The sequence below is a fragment of the Rhynchophorus ferrugineus genome, unplaced genomic scaffold, assembly GCF_030347505.1.
Source record: "Rhynchophorus ferrugineus isolate W39M unplaced genomic scaffold, kcgeb_rfMv2 rfM9, whole genome shotgun sequence".
Classification (NCBI taxonomy): Eukaryota; Metazoa; Arthropoda; class Insecta; order Coleoptera; family Curculionidae; genus Rhynchophorus; species Rhynchophorus ferrugineus.
The window spans coordinates 5,274,338-5,296,537 of record NW_027472588.1 but is presented as its reverse complement, the minus strand read 5'-3'; the positions used below and the strand labels follow the sequence as shown (position 1 = coordinate 5,296,537).

The 22,200-nt window shown below is 31.9% G+C and overlaps 1 protein-coding gene across 5 annotated transcripts; it reads left to right on the top strand.

Moving 5' to 3' along the window:
- Nucleotides 1–419: 419 nt before the first annotated feature.
- LOC143201950 (aquaporin-4) lies at nucleotides 420–21,629 on the top strand. 5 transcript variants are annotated; one of them, XM_076413184.1, is made up of 7 exons: nucleotides 420–538; nucleotides 6,671–6,885; nucleotides 17,049–17,215; nucleotides 18,592–18,735; nucleotides 18,787–18,999; nucleotides 19,054–19,134; nucleotides 21,358–21,629. In XM_076413184.1, exons 2-7 carry the CDS (start codon nucleotides 6,681–6,683, stop codon nucleotides 21,493–21,495), a joined length of 948 nt encoding a protein of 315 aa, XP_076269299.1. In that variant the 5' UTR covers nucleotides 420–538; nucleotides 6,671–6,680; the 3' UTR covers nucleotides 21,496–21,629. The 5 variants fall into 5 exon arrangements, with proteins under 5 accessions (XP_076269299.1, XP_076269294.1, XP_076269295.1 ...); XM_076413179.1 differs by lacking the exon at nucleotides 420–538 and adding an exon at nucleotides 673–798; XM_076413180.1 differs by lacking the exon at nucleotides 420–538 and adding an exon at nucleotides 2,238–2,339.
- Nucleotides 21,630–22,200: the final 571 nt, after the last annotated feature.

The window sequence follows — 22,200 nt, the reverse complement described above, 5'->3', positions numbered from 1 at the left end:
AGAGATTTAGTTAGCTAAATATCAACGATATAGAGAAAATATTTTATTGTACATGAACACAAACCCTGTATATTGTCATATTATAAAAAAATATAATAATACAATACTAACGAATCTGATGATATTAAAATTTATTTAATGTTATCCAATTTTAAAGAGATTGCAACAAAATTATCAAGCCATTTAAATTCGATGTCATGCAGTATGTTTTGAAAGTGATCACATTTCATTGAACGTTACATAAGTGGCCAGCATTATAGCGGAATTTTCACATATGCCACATATGTATTTTATAGCATTATAGATATCTTCTCTTTGCCGTTCGAATAATCGATGCGGTACTGCACCGACACCACCGCATCCAGTTTGTTGTTTTCTGCAGTTTCCTACCGGAATGTAAAAGAGGTCGATAGCGTGTGTTGTGCGTCAAGTTACTGCGATGTTGCCGCAGACTTTCACCGAGCGTACGAGAATCTGTCGTTCATTCTTGTAATTCCTTTAGATTGAGCAATTTAACCCCATCATGGACTCGAATCGGGTACGTATAGAGTACACCAACACGTACATTGACACCAGTCCCCCTTATTACATCTAATGATGCTATTGTCGGGTTAATATTCAGAACTCTCCTATGCAATTCTGGTGGGAGGTTATAGCACACGACGAAGGCTCTTTTTTAACTAGTCCTCGTTGGTACCACCTAAAGCACCAATACCTAGAGCACAATCACTTGTTGGTTCGGTTTATACAGCGTGTGAAACGTAAATGAAACGTACACTGTGGAACGTAAATAAAAAGGTAAAAATGTTATACAGATTATTTTTATTTACTTTTGTGTACTAGGATTTTTCGAGGCAAAATGCTCGGTTATTTATTAACACTATCAATGCTGCAATATAATAATAAAAGTTGATGTGTTTTTATGTAAAAGTTATGTTACATCATAAAATGTTCTTTGTTTAATATTAAGAAAAAATTTTAAGTAAAAATTAAAGGTTTACCAAAAAAATATAATAGGATTAGGTCTGGTGAATAAAATGGATGGATCAAAAATTCTATATTTTTTCTAAGAAGACAATTTTCTTGTCGTCATTATAGACTAACATTAATAGTTTTTTTTGCATTAATATTTTTTAAATATTTTATTAAAATGCTAAATATACTCATTTGCTTTGCTTATCTTCTTAGTGAATTAAATTTCTGGTAATTTATCTGTCTAATGAGTAATGGTTTATCCTAGTTTCATCAATTTCTATTATTGACGCAAAAGTCTGATTTATTACGCCTAAACAATTTCAAAGAAACAGATTTTTTGTAGAACAATTTGTTTTTACTCTCAAAATGGACCTCAGCTAAGTATATTTCATTGAAGCATCTTTTCATATCTACAAAAATCCAATTCTTGCTGAGACTCAGATCTAGAGAATACGGTGAGTAGGAAAGCGATTCCTAGCATATTTCATCAACGTTGACACTCTGCATTGTGTTTTGACGAAGTAACGTTTCTTATTTGTCCATGAGACGTTGTTTTTTCATTATTTCTATATTCAGTTGGTCTTAATAATTCCTTATTAATATTTTTTCAAGGTTATTTTCAATTAAAAAAATACAATTAATAAATAAATCATCGCCAGAGTTCCATATTTAGAATTGTTTTTTGTCTCTTGTTTCAAAAATTGTAAATCTAGCCTCACTGGATGTTTAATGATACAGTTATTTGATTACTGATGTCATAATTAAACTAAACCGGGTATTTTTCATCTTTTGGATTCTACGTTTCACTGCATGTTTCGATTCATAAATATATATGGGTTTCATATATTTATTACGTATGTAATTGCTGGACATAAGAGCGACAATTATTTTTTAACAATGGACAATAAAATTGACATTATTTTTCTGGACTTCCTGTGAGATCTGTCAAAGTAAATAAGTATACATTGTTTAATATGACATGACATACTTTAAATGTAAATCGTTTTGAGGTTATGTTACGATATTAATCACTTATTATAATACTTATTATATTTGTTTGAATATTACGATACATACATAATTTATGGAAAAATTGTGTTTTTTTTTAATACAAATACTGTGATAACCGATATATGAATTAGTTCTTGAGAATCTTCGTATAGCTACCTGACACTTCAAACTAATCGATATGGTTATTTGACGTTAAAAAATAATAAATGATAACGAAATCATTATTATAATAAATCGACAGGCTCTACTAACATTTCTATAACCTTTTTTTCGAAATCAAAAGACCGCATAGAACTGGTTATGTTAAAATGCAGGTTTAACATTAAATAATATTTGTGGTTTTATATGAAATGGTAAGTTTGGGTTGGATTAGAGTTAACTTTTTATTTGCAGTATTAATTTTGAATTGAGGGAGTTTATACTGCCGTTTTGTCTTCTTAAGTACACTGGTACTGTTAAAATATAATTTATTTTGATAACTATATTAATATATAGGATTGGTGTTAATTTTTTTCCTGTCAACTTGGCCTACTGTAATTAATTTTTTTCTTTTATATTTTGGTTTGCGTTAAAATATTTCCGATATGTAAAATATTACGTTCACCATTTGTTTCAAGGTTGCCTAGTCTTGCTTCTTTTATTAATTTCTGATATATAATTCAATAAGTTTCCGGTCTAGTTAAAAGAAGTTTTTTTCTGGAAATCACTACTTTTTTCATCAAAGTATTTTCTTAAGAGTAAAATTATTCTTTTAAGAGTAATACATTTTTTTTCGATTTATTTTGAGGAACAACTTATTTTTATTTGTTTTCGGTTCAGCTGTCAGTCAGTTCAATTCAAAGATACTGTCTGTTTTCGTTGTCATGCCAATTTTGAAATAATTATAAAATATATAAATCAGTAATATAAATCAATATATAAATTTTGATCAATAAGTTGTCTCTTTGTAAATGTTTTATTGATGTAACATTTTTTATCATATTCTTTCATTTCTATACTTAAACAGCTCATAATATTTTTTATTTTTTATTATTAGTTTCTAAATTTATTTATTGTTGCTTCATGTTGTATTTTCTATTATTATAATGATTACCATTGTTTTATTTATATATATGTTTATTTCATAGGCATATTTCATGATATTCATTTTCTTAATAGATTTATTATTAATTTTTATTGGTTTCTTATTGCTCTAGTATTTTGTCGATTTTTTTTAAACAAAAAAAAACAGAGGTAAATTTTATTTCATTACATACTGGACTTCAATGGGATTTTTTGAAATCTTTATTGCATATTTAGTACAATCTTAATTGTAAATTAATTTATTACTAAATTTCATTTGTACTTGGGTTAATTCGCAAGCAAGACAAGTGCGAGATAAATACATCAATATGTATTCCTCAATTATAAAATTATAATAACTTAAGCTATAGTTTACACTAAAGGTATACACTTTATATAAATTCATATGGTTTGGTTCGCTTCGATCTCATCGTGCAGTTCTTCGTTGTTTACGTAGCCATAGCCGTTGGTAATTAAACGAAGAATTTTGTTTTGATAGCGTTGGATGACTACTTGATTTGAATTTTTAGTGCAGCCCCATATTTGCACCGCATAGGTCCAAATTGGGTTTATGATTGTCTGATAAATCAATCTCTTTGATTTTAGATCAAGTTGAGAGTATCCTCCGACTAACCAGTATAGTTTTATTTTGGTTCTAATGTGTTTTGCTTTTTGTCTAATATGATGTTAACTTCAGTAGGAATACCGAAAAAATATCTTATTTTTCGTCGGTATATTGATATTTTTTTTCAAAAAAGTATCGATAATTGTACTTCAAGTTCCATATTTGACAAAATATTTCTATTAAAAATCTAAAATTTTTGTCTGGTTTTTCGAATATTTCTAATGTCAATTTATATTAATTATTATCATTTAAGTTTTTGATATCTTTTACCGAATATTTTAGTCATAATATGGCGATAAAAAGATTAACAAAGTACACACAATTTTAAAACTTTTATCTGATTATCTCTGGGATAATAGTTGATTTTAAAGTTCATTGAGTTCAGACTAACAACGATTTACAGTGTTAAGTATCACCTTATCGGTTTTTATTGTACTTTTATCAATATATTTTTGGTACAGTTAATGTAGCATTAGGTTTTCTTTCGTCGGTAGATTATTGAAATAACTATCTGAAAAAAATCGGTCAGTTGAGGGTGAAGCCGCAATCTCTGAAATCTTGAACACTGATGCGATTTTTACAATTTTGTTTAATACCAGCACTTATTTTGTAATTTATACCACCTCTGTCCAATTACTGTTGATGACGTTTCTTCATATTCGTGTAGGGTTGTCTTGAACTTTTTCTTGGGACAACTAACCTGGGTAGATAAAAGACTACACAACCATTTACTTTGCCAAAGTTATTCTATTATATTTTTATTATTTTTTTATATATGAGTCAAAAACACCTATACCAATACGTGGTGTAGTTAAGCTATGTTTAGTGTCTGTTCTCTTTTGTCTATTTTTCCTCTCTTCTGAAGTATTTCTGTGATACTGTCATTCCATGTTTGCTAAAGTTGTCCTGTGGTCTTTCTCCTCTCCATACTTGCCTCCCTTGTTCTTTTTACTTGTCCTGTGTTTTCCATGTGTTATAACCCACCAACCAATTTTTGGTGGGATCAACCATCAACTTTTCTTTTTCTTTACTTCTCATTATTTCTATATTTGTTACTCCTCTGACTCTTCTTGTTTTAGTTTTATTTCATATTTCATTTTTATTAATAGAATTAGCTATTTATAGCGCTGTCTAATTTTTTTTTTATTCTACATTAATTGTCTTCGCCTGGTTTTCATTGCCTTTTAAATCAAAACGATGACTTAATTTTTGATGATTTAGAGTAAGTATAACTTATGGTGGATAACTTTTTTAAACCAAGTCTTTTGTGGAGATTAATAGTAGCTGATTGAGTACAAAAAGAATCAGCATTTTTCTCCTATTGGAAATTGAAATTTTCGGTGTAAATAGCTATTACTGTAGTATTTGACTGCATCTGCAGTACTTCTCGTCTGGATTCGTTGGAATAAGCGAAAATTATTTTCATATTTGGAAAGTTCAACTTCATATCCGCCAACTTATTGAATAATCAATAATCTTCTTTCCATCAATTATTATTATAAAAGTAGTAAGTCTGGTGAATATAGTATATCGTGACTTGCCTCTCAAGAGTAAGTATAACTTATGGTGGGTCGCTTTTTTTAAACGAAGTCTTGTGGAGGTTAACAGTAGCTTATTTGTTGAGTACAAAGAGGATCAGCATTTTCATTTAGAAACATATTTCTTGATTATGATACGCCAAAATAAATTTGACTTGATAATTAACTTCCTATGTGATTTTTAATAAAATGTCCTTGCTTGTAGTCCTTCGTATGTTCCACCAAATTTAGCGCACACGATTAGTTGATAAATGTGTGTGACTCTGAATAATGAGTGATATAAACCAAACATCATTAAATGCTTAGTTATACATACTCGATATTATCTTAAGAATGAAACGAATTTGTATAAAATATATTTACGGCTGTGATAAGACAATATCAGTACAGGTCGAACTATTGACTTTTTTGAAGCTTTGGTCTTTGGTGGTTTTATTAAATATAATTAATATTTTGACCGTACACAACCTTGCGATGTCACAGCCTGAATAGAAAGTTATCAGGTACTGTGTTAAGAATTTAAATGACAGACAGACGATAATACGCTTGAATAAACGAAATGGCGATTTGGTGAAAAAATTGGTGAAAATTGGTTTGTATAATTTTCAAACCCTAATGAATGATGTGCCCGTTCCTTGCTTTGTGAATGATGTTTTGCTTCTTTTGAAACCAACTTTACGCCATTAAGACTGTATCGCGGAGACCAGAAAAAATAGCAACTAATCTCTCTTACTTTGTGCTAGTCACTAAAGATACGTGATCAGTTATTGTGGTGTTTTTAATTGAATTTCTTAATTGCATTAATTGTTGACAATAGAGAGTTTGAGCAAATTATTATGAGCTATTAAACATCTTTCTTGGATTTGAAGTAGGTTTGGTAACGATCTTTTTCGGTCTGTTATTATCAACAATGCGATTAACATATCGAAATATATGCAATATGTTCAGGAGTTCCACAAGGTAGTGTACTGGGTCCAGTACTTTTGTACACAGCTGATCTACCTACAACAAAAATAACCACTGTGGCAACATACGCAGACGACACGGCAGCCTTAGCCTCTTATGAAGATCCAGCCATAGCATCAATGAACCTACGGACACACCTAAATCAAATACAAATGTGGCTGAAAAAATGGCATATAAAAGCCAACGAAAACACTGCGTAGAACATATCCACCAGTCTTATCTTGGTGTGCATCTAGATCGACACCTAACTTGGCATGCACCTAATCGCCAGAGGCTAATTATGATTGGTAAACAAATAATCGTTTAATTAATGTAATTTTATTATTTCGATGAACTCTCTGGGACACATTTCACATATTCTCCTACAATTAGCATCGGATAGCAGAGAACTAAAGTCATTTACCCAAAAAAAGTTATTTTCATCTCACGCAATTGCACTTCGCAAAACCAGATAGTATATTTCTCTGAACAGGTTTGGACATTTTTGTTGCAGATCGCCGGCTATGTCCGCAATAGCGATACCGGTGGAAAGCAAGACAGTCCAGGACAGCGCGAAGCCAGCTGAGGTGCTGTTACAAGTATCGGCCTTACAACAGCTAAAAAAGAGCATCAGAAGGCACACGTTCAAGATGAAGAGCGGCGGCGCCGACGGTATAGAGGAGATCAAAGAAGACAAGGGGAAATCCAAGAAGAAAACAAAGAAAAAAGGTTAGTGTTCATTTTATGTGTAATTGTTCGCTAAATAACTTTCATATTTTTTTATTACACATTAAATTAGATATGCTTAGTACAATCTTAATTTACAAATTAATTTATTACTACTGCTCTGTTGTACTTGAATTAATACACAAGTAAGGCAAGTACGGGATTCATACATCAGCATGATTTCACAAATAAAAATTAAATAAGTATACTTAAGATTAAAAGTTGAGTATACACTGTACAAAGTTCGTATAGCTTAGGTCGTTTCAATCTTCTAATTTCCTGCACGTTGTTCAGTAGCTATATTTCTTCTACGTTGCTATAGTGTTTGTTGCTATTTTGTATGTTGCTATAGTATTTCATTAGTATTTAACTAGTTAGTAACTTTATTTCACGTTTTAATTCGAAATCTTGGATAACTTCGTAGTTCCATTTGATTTCGAGGTCATCATGTAGTTTTTTTTATTCAACATAATTCCCTTCAAGGGTGATATACTGATTATAGCGACCCTCCACCTTTTCGGTACCATTTTTGTAGAACGATTTACCCATTGCTTCAAAATAGTCCTCAGTTTCAGAGATCGCCTCTTCATTCGACGAAAATTTCTTCCCAGCGAGCATTCTTTTGAGATCTGAGAACGGGAAAGAGTCGCTGGTGACCAGATCTGAAGAATACGGTGGACGAGGAAGCAATTCGAAGTCCAATTCATGGATTTTTGCCATCGTTTTCACTGACTTGTGACACGATGCCGTTTTTCGGCGATTTCGTCCTTCAAACTGTCCAATAACGCTATGTAATAGTCGCCGTTGATGGTATTTCCTTTTTCAAGATAGTCAATGAAAATTAGTCTTTGCGCATCCCAAAATACAGACGCGATAACCTTGCCAGCCGACTGTTGCGTTTTCCCACGCTTTGGAGCGGGTTCATCGTGTGCCGTCCACTCGGATGACAGTCGATTGGTCTTTGGGGTGAAATGATGGAGCCATGTTTCATCCATTGTCACAAATCGATGCAAAAACTCGGGTTAATTATGCTTCATCATCTTCAAAATCTGCTAGAATTATCAACTTCCAACATTCGACGAAAATTTCCTTCCAGCGAGCATTATTTTGAGATCTGAGAACAAGAATTAGTCGCTGGGGCCAGATCTAGAGAACGGTGGATAAGGAAGCAATTCGAAAATTCATGGATTTTTGCCTTGACATCGTTTTCACTGACTTGTGACAGTGTGCATTGTCTTGGTGAAGCAGCGCTTTCTTTTTCTTCAAATGCGGCCGATTTTCGGCGATTTCCTTTTTCAAACGGTCAAATAACTCTAGGTAATAGTCACTGTTGATGGTTCTTCCTTTTTGAAGGTAGTTAATGAAAATTATTCCATGCGCATCCCAAAATATAGATGCCATAACCTTGCCAGCCGACTGTCGCGTTTTCCCACGCTTTGGAGCGGATTCATCGTGTGCAGTCCACTCGGATGACTGTCGATTAGTCTTCGGAGTGAAATGATGGAGCCATGTTTCATCCATTGTCACATATCGACGCAAAAACTCTGATTTATTATGCTTGATCATCTTCAAACACTGCTCCGAATCATCAACGTTATCGTCGTTGTTTTTGGTCAAAAGTGAGCTTGCGCGGCACCCACTTTGCACGGAACTTTCTGATACCCAAATATTCGTGATTGATATGATGTACACGTTCAGTTGATATCTTTAGACTGTCTGCTATTTCATTCAATTTCAATTTACGGTCATTTAAAATTATTTTGTGGATTTTTTAAATGTTTTCGTCGGTAACAACCTCTTTTGGACGTCCACAGCATTCACCGTCTTCGGTGCTCATTTCACCACGTCTAAACTTAGCATACCAATCGTTGATGGTTGATTTTCTTGGGGCAGTGTCCTGAAACTCGACATCAAGCCAAGTTTTTGCTTCAACTATATTTTTTCCCTTTAAAAAGCAATATCAATATTTATCAACACGCGAAATTCCTTTTTATCCTCAAGTTGCTTCACTTAAAATGCTATAATTCACAAACTAATGATCCGACAGCTGTTAAATTTATATACGCATGTTTTGAGGGTTAGGGCTAACTAAAAAACATTGAATTTAATTTAAGTAGCGCCATCTATGTGTCAGGCCGGGGACATTTCAATTGGCCTGTTAAATACACATAGTTGTCGTTTTAGATTACCGTGGTATTACCGAAACAATACTGATTAAATGAAGTTGAAGAATTCTGTTTTTACGCGTTTATAAATTGGGACGACCTAAGCCCGATAATTACGTTTTTACTATAGCGTTATTCTTATACTAATCCAACGATAAACAACGATCTGTCTGTCACTGCTACCAGATAGTAACTTGTAAATATAGGCTCCATTATCTGAGTAAAGATAATGAAGCCGACATATAATATTTTGTTATGAAAACGGTCTTCATCCAAACGTAATTCGTTTACCCGATTGCAATGATATGTTCGATCTGAGTTCATCCTCGTGTTGATATGGTCAATTTTATGATCGTATAATTCATCATCGTCGAACGTTTGTTTGTTTAGTATCCGGCTGAAGCTTCTTGTAGTGCAGTGAGTCCGATTTAAAACAAGAGAAAACATGAAACAAAAGGGTAACTATAACCTCAATTAATTATGTAATCGGATACTTTTATTCGTTCAAAATTGTCCGGTGTTTTATATTAATATATTCTTTTCCTACGATTTTGGGTTTAGTACTACAGAGATAACTTTTATATGCACTTGTGATAAACAATATAAAACCATGATTAATTGATGCTTGTATATTGTTATTGATATGATACACTGTCTGAAAAGTATCCGGCATAATTAGTAACAATATACTTTTAATCCAATCAATTTACTCACGATATTTTTTCCTTTTCGTTCTTTATTTCGAATAATTAACGTTTATTTTGTGAATTTAAAGTTTGGTTTATATCTTGGCTTCTTTTATCAAATGCAAAATAGTTATTGTTTGTTATAAAATAGTCTGCTTCACATACAAATTTTTCGAAATAAAAAGGTTTATATTGTGAAAAAGTTATAGCGAAAATGTATTCAAAGTTTCAGTAGTTTTGCTTAAGGGAAAATTCATTATTCAATAAATTCCTGGCCTAACATACAGTTGACACTACTTCTTAATCTTCTATAATCTGACATGTAGTTTAAAAGATACAGTAAATTTAAAATATATATTTAAATTAAATATTTTTTTGTTACTTTCAAAACAGCCACTAATTGATTAAAATGAATGACTTCGAGTTCAAATGGCTTTGCCTACACTATGATCCAGATCTGGCCCTCATTAAGTGCTGGATGTTTGCAGACCTTAAAATTCAATTAAAAATACTCTAGGAAAAGAGGTTTGGCTCTAGCATAGAAGTTAAGGCCTATTTTGACCATCTGGACAATAAAGATTTCCAAAAAGTATACAAAAGTATCTTGATGAACACGTATTACATTTTGGTTAAAAATTGTTGTTTTATCATATTATCAGTTCAATGTTTTTTTTTAATATTGTTATGTTTTTTCTCTTTAGAATGATGCATGCTTATTGTCAGAATAACCTTTGGAGGGATTTGTTTCCTCTATGATTTTAATTTTGAAGTAAACCATTTTTTTCTGGAGTCATTAAATGATTTGCGAGACACCAACAATTCTTGGAGATCATATATAATGAGTATATTAAATTGGTAGATAGTTCAAATTGAATTTATCGAATTTTGATTAGTTAATAAGAAGTTTCATCCATTAGTCTCTCACACTCTCTAGATTCTCACTAATCACAACAATTCACTTTTTTGTGTCAATATTTGAGCTCATTCCTGCTTCAATTGTGATAATCCTTTCTTGATACTAGTGATTTTATATCAAATATTCTAAACTTGTAATCAAACAAAACAAGAATATTTGGACAAATGCTAGTCTTGGACTTCTCGATTAAAGATACTTGAGATATTATTGTTAAATGTGAGTGTTCCTTGATTGTTATATCTGACTTATCATCAATAGATATGTATGTTTAAGTATATTTTAAGTATTGGCAGAGTCGCCTCCATTTTTTTGGGCAATATTCACAAGTCAGTTATTTAATTTTTAATAAAAACTACCGTTTTTGAGAAGGAACGAGAATTTAACAAACATTTACTTTGTTATATTTTATATTGTAATTTTCTTAAGTTGCTTTAATGTCTGTAGTATTCTCGATTAAAGATACTTGAGATATTATTGTTAAATGTGAGTGTTCCTTGATTGTTATATCTGACTTATCATCAATAGATATGTATGTTTAAGTATATTTTAAGTACAAAACGTTTATGTCATTCATATTATTCTGTGATTGGAAATTGATGTGTGTAGTTTTATTTCTATAACAACAAAATGGGACAAGGTAAAGGTAATTATTATTTCATTAATAATATATTATAGATTTTTAATGCCAAACATCAATCATATAACATATAGTTAGCCATGTTAATTCCATCTGTTACTATTATTATTTTATTATGTTTTCAATGTATCGATATTTCTTAGTCAGTTAGATTGCGTGGTGTTGCCAAAGTCTTGCTACTTAGTAATGATAAAATAAAAAAAAACATTTTTTGCAACATAAATTCAACTTTAAAAATAATTCAAAGCGTGTTGTACGTTTTTTAGTCACTACAAATTGTAACTACCATTTAGAGACGGTTAGAGGTCCATGAATGTTCCTCAAACTGGCAAATCAACAAATTTAGATTATTAAAATGACCTCAATATTACTTTGAAAAATGCCGATGGACTAATATAGGAATTATTGCAGCATCCACCATATTCGCCACATTTTCTTTTATTTGAATCACGATTATATGAACTTATATATGAATTTTTTTATATTGGATCTATGTGCTCTATCCAACAAGTGGTTTAGTATAAAATATCTTAAGTTTACTTTTTAAATATATATATATATATATATATATATATATATATATATATATATATATATATATATATATATATATATATATATATATATATATATATATATATATATATATATATATATATATATATATATATATACGAATTAGTAATACAATAGATCAGTGATTGATTGTTATTTTGATAATGTAACAGTGATACATATCAGGTCCTTGCATGTACTTTGATCAGCGATATCTATATTTAAACAACCTAACCTAACTGTTAAATTCGATAATTTTGATTGATTTTGATTAATATAGCATTAGGGTAAATGATGAGGCTCGGTGAATGGAGGTAAAACGAAATGAAACAGTGGTGTTTACATTATGTGACCGTTATTTATTGAAGTAATATAAAAATGTAAAAATACAAATGATAAAACGGATGGCAGCGGTGTTACCTGTTGACGAGGCTTGGGCAGTCGATGGTGGCACGTCTAAACCAAACGATGGTCGAGTACTGAATCAATGGAAATATCCTTCAATAACAACCCAGATAAACGTCTCGGGGTTGCCAGCTATTCGTTATCGAGTTCTAGTTGGCGCTGCTCGCACCCCGCCCTTGTTCAACATCTGGGATTATATTTCTGGGTATTTTGTAGACCGTTATTCCACGATGTAAAATTCGACATGCCTCAAGGTCGCTACAGAGCTATTCAGTGTATACAGATACTAATCAAGGAACCTTTTGAAATTGCATTTTCGACATTCCTTATTTTTGTTGTTTGATATGAAGAAATCTATTGTTAAACATTTTGAGGAGCTAGAAGCTACTTTTAGGTGCTGTTGTTTCATGATATCCGAACTTTTCAATTTGGTTAAGGTAGTAATTTTGCTATTAATGAACGTTCTGAAGTAACAAGATTGGAAGACTGTAAATTGCAAGACTTTTTGTTGTAAACTCAATTGAAACTCTCAATAAGCTTTCAGACAGCTTATTAATAAATTAACAAATAAAGGAAAATGACTGAAAATGTCCTTTGCTACGAAAAAATTATATATTATGCTGGAAAATTTTCTTAATAAATGGCTTCTTAAATGAAAAAATGATCAAAATACATATACTTAATACAAAAGATATAATTCATATAATTTGTATTTTTATGCTCAAATATATAGAAAATCATTATCAAATTTTAAACTTATATAGGTCAAAATAAACTTGGGATCATTTAATAATTATATCACTATATTCAATTAGCAATCTTACAATTCCTGATAAGAGATATACATATATAAAATGCACATAAAACTTTTATAAAATAGAGCTTAATCACTTGTTTTCACATATTTTAGTTATCAGGTTTTTATATAATTATTAACTTTTATCTAAATTAATTGATTACGTTCAATAGTACCCTCTCTAGATTCTGTTTGTATTTCTCATTACAGAACTGATCAAATCGATGTTCGATTGTTTCCAGGTATTACTGATTGTTTAGAACAATTAAATAGTTTAAATCATACTTGTTATACAATCATAATCATTTTGTCATTGTTCATTTGTAATAGTTCGATTTGGATAACTGCATCCTTATTTAATTTTTTATTTCTAATTTAAATTAATGGCACAATTTGTGGTGATTCAGTCTGGTGACTAGATACTTGGCAATGGTTCACTTAAATATACGCGCTTTTCCACATATTTATTTAAATCTTTGGTGGGATTTAAACAATACGAAATTAAATGCTGCTGTAAATTATGTATGAAAATCCTCGAACGTAATTAAGTTAATATTATATAATACATCGTAACTCAAATGAAATTAATTTTGAGTTATTAAGTGTATAACTTAATTTGTACACATATTAAAATAGAAATATGTCCGTCATAATTCATATAGGGCTTCACGTTCGTTACTGTATTCTGAAAGAATTTCTACAAGGAGAGTTGCTTTTCAGTGACAGTGACTGCTCCCAACTATTGACGATACGGAAATACAGCCACTGCTGGATAGATATTCAACACAAATACAACAGTAACTAGTAGTTTTCAATCGCAACCCAGGAAAATGAATGAACACGTGTTTTTCATTGATGGACATGATAATAAGAAAAGGATTGAGTTGGCGATGTCCTTTGTTCCTATTGTTTCTTCATGTCGACGAAAATATTTGGCAGTAAATAACTATTAGAATACTGAAATTAGTGTACTTCGTAGAATAACTGGAAAGAACGTTCTTGAAAAGAATTTTAAAAAATGGGGGTGGGGGTCGAACGTAGGCGAGCTGTGTGTGCTGTGGCCCCATCTTGCTGAAATCACGTGACCTCCAGTCCTTGCTCTTCCATTTCAGGCACAAGAAAATTTCGAATCATGTCTTGGTACCGCTTATCAATAACAGTAACTACAACAACTTGGTCGTGTTCAAAAAAATAGGGACCAATGATGTTTCCGGCATGAATACCACACTATACAGTTATTTTTAGTGAGTGCACTGATGTTTCATGAATTAATTAAGGATTCTGTGTTGCCCAAAACCAACTGTTTTGTTTATTGACGTGGCCACTGAGAAGAAAATGTGCTTTATCGCTCATTATCAATTTAGACAACTCAACAATTCAATTGGGATATTTTTGACGCAATTTCCGCTGAATGTCAATAATGGAATGATTATTTTATGTTATCCTATAGAATATCTGTTATATATAGAATATATTATCTTGAATACGCAAAATTGACCTCAAATTTCCTTGAAACTGAAAACTATTTTCTATAAAAATATGTGATAAACTCTTTTGTACACCCCCACGAGCTAGTATCCATTTATCTTTACAATCTCACAGTAATATATCTATATGTTTGGATATACCACCCATACCCAAAAATTTTGAAATGGTAATATTTTTACCAAAATACAAACCCGTTACCTTAGCAAAAGAAGAGTCTGTTTTTCTTTCAATATTATCTTTCAAGTTCAATGTTGCTTCTTCAATTTTAATGCTGTGGCATGACTCTATAACCAACGAATGTGACATCTAGTTATATTTCTCTGAACTTTTACTTTCACAGGCTCTATTATGCCTAAAACACAATGAAATTAGCAGAGAGTTGCCTCCATTTTTTTGGCAATATTCACAAGTCAGTTATTTACTTTTTAATAAAAACTACCGTTTTTGAGAAGGAACGAGAATTTAACAAACATTTACTTTGTTATATTTTATATTGTAATTTTCTTAAGTTGCTTTAATGTCTGTAGTATTCTCAAATTGATAATATTCAACGCTGAATCTGAGTCACATTTAGACTATGTTTACCAATTAAGAGAGGTTAATCAAGTCTTGCATCTTCCATCCTAACTACCACGACCAAATTATTGTATAATTGTTAATTTTTTCTGTTAAATGTCTGCAACAAACTGTATTACAAATTCGCATGGTAATTTAGTGTTAAGGACTTGTTATTCAATAATTCGCTTATTAATCATTATAATGATTACATAAAAACATTCGAAAAAAGCAATATTTAATTTGTAATAAAATTGATAACTTTGAGGGTTGAGGGACGGATAAGGATCATACCCTTGGTGTTTATATTAACTTTGGACGCGCCTCCATGATATTCAATTGCTAATAATTATAACGGATGTTCCTCTTATTTTTGCGCTCAGTAGATAATCTTTGACATTTCTTATCTATGCATGAAACTAATGATAGCAAATATTTTAATATTTAGAAAGACTTCATGCACAAACGGTCCTGCTAATATATGAGATCTATGCGATACTTATTTAATCTAGCTTAAAAATGTTCTCCGCTAACAACAATATCCATTCCGTTGATTGGTCGGCGAATTAAGCACAAGAGTCTAGTTCTGGAGAATCCCCGCGTTAGCACAAGGGTTTGAGTTTGCGACGTTGCCAGTTGTTGAAAATTATACGCAAATTTCAAGAACATAATATAAATAGAATACTCTATCTTGAAGGCACAAATTAACTTGATATCACAGAACCTAATATTTCTGTTGAGACCCGATTTAAAATATTTTTATATACTTTTGGTCCCCTATAGTAATATATAAATATAATAATATGTAAGATAAATATAATTTATTTATCAATATATAGACATAAGCATCCATTTATACTTAAAATTGCTCAATAATATATCTTGCACAGCACTAAAAATACCCTCATTGTTTCCTCATCGAATATCTTCGATATGGAAAAACAGCATGGATATACCTCTCTCAATTCATTCACTAAAAGCAAGGAATGCCATTTAAATTCAATTCAATCAAATTCATATGCATTCAATCAAATTAAGCCTGAGTGTAGAATATAGAATATATATATAGATACATACTTATATATATATATATATATATATATATATATATATATATATATATATATATATATATATATATATATATATATATATATATATATATATACCTTCTGTATTTTTAATATCAATTACCCATGCTCATGGTTTCTTTGGGAGGTCCTTGGAAGGGTTTTTCACCTCACTTCTCTTCACTCCATACTAGTCGTGTTCGACTCAGGAGTGCATTATTAGAAATACATTGCTTAAAGGGCTAAAAGTTAAAGGTGACATGAAAGACGTTAAGGTCCCCTGTGGGTGTAGGAGGATGATAAGCCCACACGTGAAAGGATTGGACCATATTCAGTCAGTTTTGGCTGGTCAACATTGAAATAACAAGGCTGTTTTGAGTGAAAGCATGAAGGAGATTTTAGAATTTAAATGCACCAATACCAACAAACACGTAACAATTTGGCACATAGACCATAAGAGTCTTTATCACTCAACTGTCACAAGCAATTGTTTAATAGGATAACATGATTAGGATAATCTCAATTCTGAAGATGCAATCTGTAATGATGACGAAACAAATAAGTAAGTTTGGTGAATAAACTCGACTCCAATTCGGACCCAATAGTTGTGAAGTCTTAAGCTTCATTGTTTTTGACGATATTACAGATTAAAATTCAGTTATCATTATTATATATAAATTATAGCTTTGTCATTTTGATCGTAAACAAACGTATTTATCAACCGATATTTTTGGTTGTCCTATTTTTACGTGAATGATAAAAAAATAATCATTTTTACCCATGCATTCAACTGTATCGACAAACATTTTGTCGCGAGATGTTCGATTTATTCTGTTCACTATTTCGTAAGTCTGAGTATTTAAATCCTAATGAAATCAATTTTGGTCTTTTAGGTGATACAACAAGATCGTACGTCGTTAATTTCGCATCAGAGCTTCTGGGGACGGCTCTTCTGATGTTTCTGGGATGTATGGGGTGCTTTGCGCAGATGGATAATCCGCCAGCGGTTCACCATATGTCGTCGTTGTCGTTTGGCTTAGTTGTTTTGGTTATCATCATGGTAAGTTAGTTTAGTGTTTTTGACGCTAGTCTGCTTATAGGAAGATATAGATTATTCAAAGTCTTTTTGTACATACGTCATCAAGATGTTTAAAGTATGACCTGCCGCAATTCGTTTTAGAATCAGACAATATTTTCCTTCTCATTTTATTCTAGTTAAAAAGAGACACAAAACTGTCTGATTAGTTCCAACATGTACACGAACGAGCCTGTAAAAATCGTCCGGTTGTCAGATGTATGCCAAATTCTTATGAGCAATGGTGCTAAGAGGTTAGAACTCTAACCTATAAACTATTGTGGCTGTATAATTAACTGTAGTTTTTAGAGGGACTATAATAATTAAAATAAGTTTTATTTGATAACATTTTTGTTCAATTATTTTATTTAGATTAGAATTTTGTTGTATGTCAAAGCCAAACTGAAACTCAGAGTTGATGCGGCAACATTGCGACGTTTTGATGTCACAAATTTAAATCACGTATGCACAAAATAACTTTGAACAGACTATATATATATATTTTTTTTTTAAATTTTTTTCTCCAAATTCCAAATCTTACATTCGAAAACTAACCTAAAATATCACCATAAAGCTAAAGTTCACATTTTGGTAAGTCTATTTGTAAAAATCTTTCATAATATGTTAAAAATTATACCAACTTTTTCGAGATATATTTAATTTTAAAATAATTTTTATTATAAGAAATATATCTGCGATAATAAATATATTTATCTATATATAAACATTACAATAACAATTACCCAAGTATTAAGTTACTTTCTGTATAAATGTATGTATGTATATTTATAACATAGGCGATCTGATAAAAGAACAAATAACAACATAGTAACTCTATATAAAAGTTTATCCAAAGTTGCTGTGAACATACGTCATCAAAATGTTTATTTTATTGCCTGCCAAAATTTGTAAATTCGTCTTAGAATCAGACAATATTTTCCTTCTTATTTTATTCTAGTTAAAAAGAGACGTAATGCTGTCTGATAAGTTCGAACACGTAAACGAATGAGCCTGTCAAAGTTGTCTGTTTGTCAAACGCATGCAAAATTTTTGAAAATTCTATTATTATTATAATAAGAGTTTATAACTCTAACCTATAAATTATTGTGGCTGTATAATTAACTGTAGTTTTTAGACGTACTATAATAAATTATATTTGGTAACATATTTGTTATCAATAATAGTTTTATATCCCATATAAACAAGTCATTGATATTAGTGGATTCATCAGTTCCAAAGCCAAAACTCTCGATTGCGTGTAAATGACAACGCATCCAACGCAACAGGGCATCCCGAAAGTAGCCACTATTGTATTTTTTTGCGTTTGATGCTTAGCTATGATTAAAAACTATTTGTTTCAGATATTTGGACATGTGTCCGGTGCTCATCTAAACCCTGCTGTGACCATTAGTACAGTAATATTTCGATTGCTCACACCAACTATGGCCTTAGTATATATAGCTGGACAATTTATCGGAGCTCTTCTAGGTTTATTCCTTTTGAAGGTATGACGTGCATATTAAAGGAGCTTATAGCTTAAAAAATATGATTCCCAGATCGTCATGCCACCAGAATGGGTCTCGGATGGCTTCTGCCTTACAAAACCTTTCGCTCAAATCACCCCAATGCAGACCTTGGTCATCGAGACCATCATAACGGCCGTTCTGATCTTGGTGTGCTGTGGGGTATGGGATCCACGAAACTCCCATAAGGACGACTCGGTTTCTTTGAGATTTGGACTGGTAGTCGCCGCCATATCTATGGTTGCGGTGAGTTATCCACGTATTTTGGTTTAAATCGAGTATTTAGAACCATGGTTTCAGGGTCCTTTAAGCGGGGCTAGTATGAATACGGCCAGATCGTTTGCTCCAGCGTTCTTAGCCGGAGATTATCAAGATCAATGGGTAAGTAACATGATATTAGATCAGGACTATGAAATGTGTGATCTCTGAATGAACATTTAATGTGAAACAGAGTGAATTTTAGAGCAGAAAGTAAGTAGTTGATTTCCATCTCCAACATCATTAAACAATTGGTGGATGATTTGGTACAAGAATGCCTTACCAAGAATTCAGGTCAGATGTTCATCTTATTTAGTCCATCACAGTGTGAGTTTCATGACTGTTTCGTTCTGGGTTATCGAAGAGTTGTGATTCTTTGTTTTGATCAGTAATTTTTCTCAAGGTGGACATTAGTTTTGGGTAAACCTTATTTGTTAAGCATTCTCGCTTGCCAGCTACCATTTCACTCATTATTCAAAAGGTGTTTTGTCAGCTTGTACTTTGACACTTTGTGAAAACAAATAGGGAAGGAATAACGGTCTTGATAATCCAGTAATTATAGTAAAATGCTGAGATGAGTTCAAAGTTTAACGGTGATATATGTAGTGAAAAGGAATCCACTGAAAATGGAGGCTTTATTTAACATGGTTAGATTGATCTGATTTACCATTTTGAAGGTAATTTCATTATGTGTCTCTAGTAGAAAGTCCCTCTCCCTTCTTCTTATTGTCGAAGAACTGGAGACAAAAATAATTTGCCTTGGATAGGAACAGGTGGTAATCACTTGGTGGTAGGTCCGAACTATAAAGATGGTAATAATCTCTCAAACAGTATATGCACAGTTCCTGTCCTAATTGCCAAAGTTGGGTAAACACCATACATCTTGTTTTTTGCAGCCTTTTGTAAACGGTCCCAACCAGCTTTATGTGCAATATTGAGTTCTTGGAATTAGGAATAATTCTTCTATGAAGGTGGGACTCAGCCATTGTCGTGATTTTATTTTCATTTTCGCCAAGACACAAACCAAAACTGAACTTGATTACTTGTTACATTTTCAATCAAACTCACTTTATCGAATCCAAATGTGTAAAATATATCGTATTTTCTCTACCTTTGGTGTTATTATGAACAAAACTGTCACATACGGTTTTATTTTGTACGAATTGAACATTATTGATAACTGAACTTAATTATGACTTTTATAGGTCGAGATACAATATATTGGAAGAATAATTTTATTTATTAATCTTTTACAACTTCAAAAATCTGCCCGTGGATAATAAGTATTATTATATGATTTCGTTATAGAAGATCGCTACGGTTAGTGATCTGCTGTACAACTTGTAATCTAAATCTTATTCTAGATGCTATTCTGGCTTATTCTAAAGTCTATCCTAACTTATTCTAAAGACTATTCTAACTGATTCTAGAGATTATTAAATCAAACTCGTATGTGTCTGTTAATCAGTTCGTATGGTAGTTTGCGTTTGAACCTACGCACTACACTTTCATCGCGCACATTTAACTATTTGGCGAGTGCATTGGGATGCACTAATAGTCTTTCAGAGTACTTCGCACTAACACTTTGAATCACACTCGTTATGGGTTCTAAGGGGATATCGCGCCAAATCACTTTGTTGGAAACGTAATAGGGGCCATCGACGATGACTCGCAACACTTTATTCTGGAACCTCTGGAGGGAAGAATAATGAATGTCTTTTTACTAGATTATTACAAATATGTTCAAAATTGGTTTACGAAAAACAATGCTACAATTTGCCAACTTATTATTATCTTGTAGCAACAATTTATTATTAGTATCTTGTCAGAATTCCTACAAAAATATATTTTTTTCTTGACGTAGTTCCTCGTGATATTTAATTTGGCAAATTTCAGCGTTAACATCTTAAAATTGCAAACAAGAACAGAAAAAAATCCGGCCATTATTTGCTTAATATCAAACAAATTATATTTACATAATTCCTGCCTTCTGTTTTTTTTCTCTGTTGCGTTGTCTGCTTATCAGTATTTTCTGGATATTATACCCAAACAATTTCGAAGGACGAGACAGTCGAAAAAATTCTGACATTTACATTTAATTATGCTCCAATTTGACATGGCAATAAAGATTTCTTGTCGTTTTCTTCGTAGCTCGGGGGGGCATGGATCCCCAAAGAAAATTCCGCGTTTTTTCCATGCCTGAGACACGGCGCATTTTCGAAATTTAATTATCCCTTAATGAGCCGGCCGGTTGTTCCATCAGGAAGTGGTAAATAACGTTCGTTTTTTTTGTGCATGCGACGAAACATGTTTATTTATGAATGTGATTTGCGTTTTTGTCTTTAGATCTACTGGATCGGTCCTAACGTCGGCGCTGTTCTGGCCTGCGGCATCTACACGTTCCTGTTCGCCCAGGAGGAAGAGAAGAACGAGGAAGGAACCGAACTTGAAGAAGTTGACGGAATGATTACGAACAAAGTTTGAGTGGCGCGAACTTTTATTACGGTTCGGATGGACAGGGTACAAAATTGTTAGGGTTTGAACGAATCTAGTCTATATATAATTGAAAGAACATTAATTTGTTGACGCCAATACTGTAAATAAATATATTTTTTATAGTTGTGTTATTTTATTCTATTAATTTAATCGTAAAATGGCGAAGGAATAAGGGTAGAAGTTCCTCCGCCATTCTATCAATAATTATTTAATAATTCCTTCACAGATATTCATGCTATATATACTATATAGAGAAAATAGCGCGTTATTTTCCATGTCTGAGACACGGCAAATTTCGAAATTTAATAATCCCTTAATGACCCGGCCGGTTGTTCCTTCAGGAAGTGGTAAAACACGTTCGTTTCTTTTGCATACGACAAAACATGTTTATTTATGAATGCGATTTGCATTTTTGTCTTTAGATCTACTGGATACGACAAAACATGTTTATTGATTAAAGGAATCTGAATGTTTTCTCTCCAGATCTACTGGATCGGTCCTAACGTCGGCGCTGTTCTGGCCAGCGGCATCTACACGTTCCTTGTTCGCCCAGGAGGAAGAGAAGAAGAGAAAGGAACCGAACTTGAATAAGTTGATGGAATGATTACGAATAAAGTTTGAGTGACGCGAACTTTTATTGCGGTTCGGATGGACAGGGTACAAAATTGTTAGGGTTTGAGCGAATCTAGTCTA